Consider the following 7,195-nt stretch of genomic DNA (forward strand, 5'->3'; position numbering starts at 1 on the left):
AATTCCAAATTTCTTCTTCACATTAGCAGATACTGAGTCAGGCGCATATCGACAGTAACAGGGGGTGAGCATATCTGGCGAACTCAACCTTCGAATCGGCCACATAAAGCCGAACATGGAGGCAGATTTGAAGAGCAGCGACCGAAACTCCCGACATCAGGCATCAAGACAGCCTGTTAGGCTGCCTCAGAATATGTTGTCAGGAAGAACTGTACTCATTTGTAGGCCATATATCGCCATACATTGGGAATAGAAGGTTGCTTCTCCGCGGTTGCCGCGCAACGTCGGGGGAGAATGTTATACATGCATGATATCATAGGTGCCCCGCCGCGAGCCCCGCTCTGTCCCCACCTGTCAGTTGTCGCTTTCTTCGATACTTTGTTCGACAAAACACTCTTCGGCACCCAAAATCATCTCAGCCGCTTCATGAGTAACGCCCTGCAGCCTCTGTACTAGCATGGAAGCCGGCTACACGATATTTGGGCTCCTCAACCCTCAGTCACGCGCACACGATATATGGCTACCTTATCAGCGTATTGTGTGCTGGCAACATTGCGGCGACGACGTTAAAGATGTCGGGCCGAAGGCAGAAAAGATGGTCGAATACATCGAGTCCACAACATAGCCAACATTCAAGAGACTAGTAATAATTACTTCCATTGCCAGGGTTTCAGTCATGGGTTCGGAGTACAGTGATGAGTATGATGGGTACGAATCCTCAAGTGTCGGCGACGAGCAGGAAGATACTATCAATGAGATTGTTGCCGAGGTTGTCGACCAGTTTCTCACCGAATTCAGTAGACATCTCGGAATCCAACAGCCCGAAAACTCATCACTATCGCGCTCGTTGGCGCCCAAGATACCCGAGACTGAGGAAGAGTATCGAGAGTATGTCTGGAGTTACATCGAGCATTATCTTCATTCGTATTACCAACCCGGGGATCCATACGTGGAGGAACTGGTAAAGAGTGCGGCTGTTCGCGCCAAGGATCTCACACAAAAATACGACTTGGAACCCGGGACAACGCCGAAGTTGGCCGTTATGGCCTTGTACGACTTTGTGATTCTCTGCGGTACGCTTTCTATCCCTTCAACAGATCCCCGATTCCCACGCTAACCTTTGAGTTAGATAACAGCAGTTCAATGAAAATTAAGAAGGGTGCTCGTATACGGGCTCTCGAAGATACTTGTCAACGTGTTGCCGAAATTGCCAGCGCTATACAAGACCAGGACGTGTATCTTCGGTTTTTGAACAGCACAGATGATCGGCACCTGAATAAGCTGTCACCAACTGAGATCAGAAACCACATGAAGAAGGTCAAATATTTTGGGTGGACCAGACTGGGAAACGCGCTGAAAACCAAGATTGTCCAGCCTCTCATCTTCGACCCATTGGAGAAAGGCCTTTCTGCAAAGCCGGTCATTACTATCGTCGTAACAGATGGGCACGTGAGTGTTACCAACCTCCCGCAAAGTTGTTATCGGGCTAACCAATACATGATTCACGTTAGCCAGATGGTGAGGATGAGAATTGCTTTGGTGAGACCATCTTGGAGTGCAAGAAGAGATTGACCCAGCTTTCCAAGCAGCCAGCGGGTGCAATATTTCTCATCTCACGGGTTGGCAATGATGCAAATGCAGAGAATTTTCTAAGTAACCTCAGGGTGAACAAGGAATTACAAGAGATGCTCTATTGTTGCCAAGACCAGCTAGATGAGCGGCGGGAGGTGTTCCGCAGAGCTGGAGGAGATAAACAATATTCGTCGTATGTAAGTATACCCTATTTTCCTTCTGCCGAATATAGGAATGTCACAATCTCTAACATCTTGGTACAGCTGATTGACTTGTTCGTCTCTGCATTGGATAGCCAGACTAAGTGAATTAGGTCATGGTGACCTTTACTTTTTCGCATGAGTGCATTCCTTGTAGATAATTCAAATTCAAACTGCCTTCTCGTATGTTACCGTATTTTCATCGTACTGTATGTTCAAGGAACAAATAAGTCAATACTAATCACCTGACGATGTATGGAAACCACGTCGGCTTCTTCTGCAGAAATTGTGGAAGCAAGAACAGCGATACTGCAGATGCAATGCAGCCGTAACTATGTCGCGAGGGCTGTGCTGCAGGAAGCTATCGCCCGAAACCACCCAATACTAACGTAGATGTGATGAGCCGGTCTCTTAGTGTGATGCTTAGCTGAAGGAATAATCAGTGCCAAACACTAAGTATATCCACACTCTAGATCTATCTATCAATCTATATCCACATTCCAGACATCAGAATATTAGTATGATGCCAGGACTTACGTCCTGAAATATTCTTCTCTGATTACATCATAGTTTTTTATATGTATTTTTAGTCTTTCCCCTATAAATTCACAGAAACGCTCCCCGTGTACCATTCGTCACTTTCATCCCCTTTGTGATGAAACTCCATATTAAAGGTAATTTCTCACTTGCTTCTATATATTTATGGAATAGAGTTCTCAAGTTCTCATATTTACAACACCATTCAGGCTGAAAGACGACGAAATTATTACAGCTATGTTATAATACCATACGAATATTCATAACAAACACATAGTGAACAATTATCGTTAAGGCTGTCATTATGCACTTCACTCTGACACTACTGCTCCGAATTTCAAATAGTCAAGGAGAATATTTCTAGCTTGCTGAGCACTGGCACTTCTGAAATCTAGCAAATTCGTGTCGAGCTCGACATGCGATCATACAGTCCAATAAACTACAATGACATAACGGACCATTCCGAACCTTCACCTTAGCACAGTAAGCAAATATCATGATTATTTCAGTGAATTATATAATACAAACACCCCAGTCTAAAAGAACTAGTGATCTGTACGAACGGGAAATGCCGCGATCTAAAACCAGAGCTTGTCCCACCTACGAATTTTCCTAAGGCTGGCTCAGTAGGGTCATCGCACGCCTCTTATCTCGCTGCAACTCACACAAGGTCATCAAATATTGACTGACAACCTGCATATCTGCTCCCTACCCTTCAAAAGATGTCGATAACTATCCACTCAAAAGTGGTCGATCTTGACTGCTTAATACCGAGAGTCGTTGACCGCGAAGGCGAAGGTATCTACTGCAAACTTTTTTTTACTAAATCCAAATACGCTCTGCTAACGTATGATATCAGATGAAGATGTCCAAAAATTCATCCCCTGGGTCTTCCAACAATCAAACCTCATGGACTGGGACTGCACACAGAGCTGGCCGGAAGAAGAGCTTCTCTTCAAGGCCTTGTTCGCTCAACTCGTCGACTATATAGAAGAGCAAGGACATGGAAATATGATTTCAGAAATTATGTGCAAGGAAACCGGGATATCGAATATATTGAAACCCAGCGAGACAATCACGTTACCTAGGAAAAGCTGGAGGGTCGGTAACAGGTCGAATCATGTGCAGTTCCTTCACACGCAGAGCCATGTTTTTGGGGACTTGATGCGAAGCATCTATCGTAGACTTGAGAATTTGGATGATGAAGCACCAAGGCTTGGGTAAGTGATACATACACTTTATATTGGATGAGTATAGTTAGCGTGATGGTAACATATCTCTAGTGCCTTACCATTCCCACGGGATGTGAAATATGTGGTGGGGAGGTTGCAATATGCTGCCCGATTAGAGGGAAATGTTCATGTTGGGACACGGGATGAATTCATACCGATAGTCTCCTTTACCGGGGTAAGTTTGACGGTTACTCCTTTTGGAACGGTGGGTTTTCTAATGGAATACAGTGGTACAAGGGACAAACTTGGAACGATCTTTTGACAGATACAATTTGCACTATGTTGGGGCATCTGAATATGAATCTGACACATGGTTCACATGGCGGGGTCCAAAGCCAGGAAGTCTTTGTTGTTGGTCTCCATGGGCCATATCTTCATATATGTCGTGGATTCTTTCCGCAAGATCGGATAACTAGGGTATATCAACATGGATACTCGGATGAGGAGGAGTTTGAATTGGATTTTACGCGGGGGTATAACCTATATCTAAAGGAAGATTGGCTTGAAGCTACACGTGCGTTGACCAGATTGCTTCGATATCTTCTTAGTGGAAAGGCAATGGTTGCGGCTGTGCACAGAAAGGAGTAGGATGGATGGGGTGATGTCTGGCTTCATTAGATAGATTGGCTGTTTGAATAGAATCAAGCTGCAACTAGTAGATCTGATTATGCATTAGACAACGTTGTACACCCGTGACTTGCTTGTCACGCAGACTTTTTGATTTTATTTCTCCAGCTATCGGGGACTATTCTCCCTCATGCAGAAGCAAGAAAAGCGGGCCCTACAGCTCAAAAGGTGTAGCATTACCGCTTCGCCCCAGGCTCATACATCCTCTGCAAGCACCGCCCCGACCGTTTCTTATTTGAATCCGCTTGTGCCTTCGTCAGTTGATGATCTTCCCGAATTAGTAGCATGATAAATATGACTTACGATAAATTTCCATATCTATCAGAACGGCTCGACTTAGCAAAGACAACGGAGAGCACGAGGCAAGAAAATCTACTACTTTATTTATCGCCAGACTGTTGTCGATCAGCAACTTCTCCTGCTCAAGTGTATCTCTTTACTTCCGTCTTTGACACCATGTATGCCTTACTATATTTCTCCTTCAGGGTGATGCGATCTCGAATATCAAGTGCGGGGGAGGAGCAATCACTTGTACTGCAAATGCCGACCGGAAGCACTCAAAAGCTAGCAGCAACGCAATGATGGTGTGATGATAGCGAAACTTCTTGCGCAAACGACATGACAACTCGAATTTTGTCTTCAATCCAACTCTGCTTGCTTATTGACAAGTAATTGAAGTCTGGGGCGAAGCGAGCACACCTGTGAGATCTCATAATGCTTGGGGACTGCTGGCCCGCCCAGGTGTGAGATGTGAGATGCGGACCACCAAGACGTAAGCATAAGCACTAATAAGTCAGTACTCTCGGCGCCCAATCAGTGATCACATATCTGAAATGCCAAAGTCAACTAGTCCTACATAAGTATTCGAGGTGCAGATAATCCTGCTCACTGCACCAGGCTATTCATGCATGCTGGGACACATCGCCCAGTCGCATTGCCTTGTCCCCCATTCTTGACAATTAAAAAGGGCCCCCAATCTGCCCCTCCGCCAACAGAGGGGACGCTGGCAGATGGTTAGCAGCAATCAGCCGCATTTAAATGATCCCACCCACCCGTCATCAATCATGATTCATCCAGATCTGCATCTGTCGCAATGGCGCTCAACGTCTCTGTCTACGCGACCGTCGTAACGGTCGTGCTGGTACAACATTCTCTCGGCCTTTGACTACCTACTAGTGGTTATTGACTAATCCGTTCCAGCTGCCCGTTCTGCTAGCAATTAAACGGCTCTACTTCCATCCTCTCTCCCGCTACAATGGCCCACGGCTCTGGGCGCTAACGCGACTCCCTTATATGCTCGCCTTTCGGTCGGGTCGGCTGGCTCACGACATCAAAAGATTCCACGATATATATGGCGACACTGTCCGCGTGGCTCCGGGTGAGGTGTCATTCTTGGATCCCGATTGCATCAAAGACATCTACAACCGTCGTCCCACCAACCCCAATTACAAGGCGCTACCCAAGGATCCAATCCGCCAAAAGCCTCCACAACCTGGGCAGCCCGGCGACATTTTGGATGTGGAAGATGAAGACCACTCGCGTATTCGGAAAGCATATGCTCCCGCATTTAGTACACAGGCCTTGAACGCCCAAAAGCCACTGGTAACCTCATACGTCTCGAAAATGATCGCCCAGTTGAAGTCGCGAGCAAACAGCTCGGACCCATCGAGAAGAATAGTTGACCTCCAGCGATGGGTCACTTACTGCACATTCGACATCATCTGCTCACTGAGCTTCGGGGAGGATTTTGGCTGCCTCGACAATGATAGTTACCACGAATGGGTCGGGATGGTGGTTAATTCCGTGAAAGGCAAAGTGCAGATTGCGGCTTTTCGCTTCTATCCATGGCTCTTTAACTACCTAGTCAAGAGCTTACCAAAATCTGCCCAATTGATGGTGGAAAGGCATCAGGCCATGACCAACGAGAAGGTCCAGAAGCGTTTACATACAGCAGTAGACCGACCGGATTTCTTCTCATACCTTCTCAGGTCGAAGAATGAGCTTACAGAACCCGAGATGGAAATTAACGCGGGTACCTTTATCTTCGCCGGAAGTCATACCCTCCAGTCCTCTCTCACGGGGATTATGTTCCACTTACTGAAGAACCCCGAAGCCCTAGCCCGAGTGGCAGAAGAGATTCGCAGTAGTTTCCCCGACGAGAAAGATTTGGATGCAAACCAGCTCTCGAAACTACCAATCTTGGATGCAGCCATCAAAGAGGGTATCCGACTAACCGCGCCCGTGCCGTTGGGAATTACAAGACTAATTCCCAGTGGAGGACATACCGTGTGTGGAGAATTCTTCCCCGGGGGTGTAAGTGTTCATGACGTCTCTAAGAACTCAAGGACAAGGCTAACGCACCAACCATACAGATTAAAGTATCATACAACTCATGGGCTGCAGGCGTATCCCCCCGAAACTTTTCCGACCCCACGAAATTCCATTTGGAGCGGTGGTTGAACCCCGACGAGGGTCGCTTCGCAAACGATCGGCGGTCCGCGATACAACCATTCTTGCAGGGTCCGCGGGACTGTATTGGACAGAACTTGGCACGGTTGGAGATGTCGCTTGTGATCGGATACCTGATTTATCACTTCGATTTCGTATTGCCAAATGGACGAGAGGCTCTGGGGGAATGGGAGGATCAGGAGACTTATGCTGTTTGGATGAAGTCGCCACTTATGGTGGAGTTGGTTGCGCGTTGATTTATCTCAAGACGAGGGCGGGGAGCAGATTTGGATGTACAGAAATGTTCGGTTCGCAAAGCACAGGATGGACTTGACTGGATTGTGCAATATGATTATACGAAGAGTATGTCCATCATCAGGCCGCAGCTCATTGTGGTCTGAAAAAAGGTGAGCGTGGTCTGAAGGTTCACAGATCGGCGTGGTCTAAGGACCCATAAAACTAAAATAGTTTCAGGATGATTCTTGACCACGATGAGCTTAAAACATATAAAATCAATGAATTGCCCTAACGAGATAAAAGGTTAATTGGATATTCGACCACTATAAAATTCTCAATGCA

The 7,195-nt window shown here is 46.6% G+C and overlaps 2 protein-coding genes across 2 annotated transcripts; both read left to right on the top strand.

The window, feature by feature from the left end:
- Positions 1-676: 676 nt before the first annotated feature.
- On the top strand, positions 677-3,533 carry BO88DRAFT_427663 (vWA domain-containing protein; the record flags this gene model as incomplete). The annotated part of the gene is made up of 4 exons (XM_025709028.1): positions 677-1,073; positions 1,130-1,449; positions 1,512-1,773; positions 3,169-3,533. The coding sequence occupies 4 exons, from the start codon at positions 677-679 to the stop codon at positions 3,531-3,533; spliced, it is 1,344 nt and encodes a 447-aa protein (XP_025560372.1).
- Positions 3,534-5,261: 1,728 nt separating this feature from the next.
- Positions 5,262-6,873, top strand: BO88DRAFT_468972 (cytochrome P450; the record flags this gene model as incomplete). The annotated part of the gene is made up of 3 exons (XM_025711588.1): positions 5,262-5,309; positions 5,369-6,481; positions 6,541-6,873. The coding sequence occupies 3 exons, from the start codon at positions 5,262-5,264 to the stop codon at positions 6,871-6,873; spliced, it is 1,494 nt and encodes a 497-aa protein (XP_025560373.1).
- Between the last annotated feature and the right edge of the window lie 322 nt (positions 6,874-7,195).

This window comes from Aspergillus vadensis, assembly GCF_003184925.1.
Source record: "Aspergillus vadensis CBS 113365 unplaced genomic scaffold BO88scaffold_20, whole genome shotgun sequence".
Classification (NCBI taxonomy): domain Eukaryota; kingdom Fungi; phylum Ascomycota; class Eurotiomycetes; order Eurotiales; family Aspergillaceae; genus Aspergillus; species Aspergillus vadensis.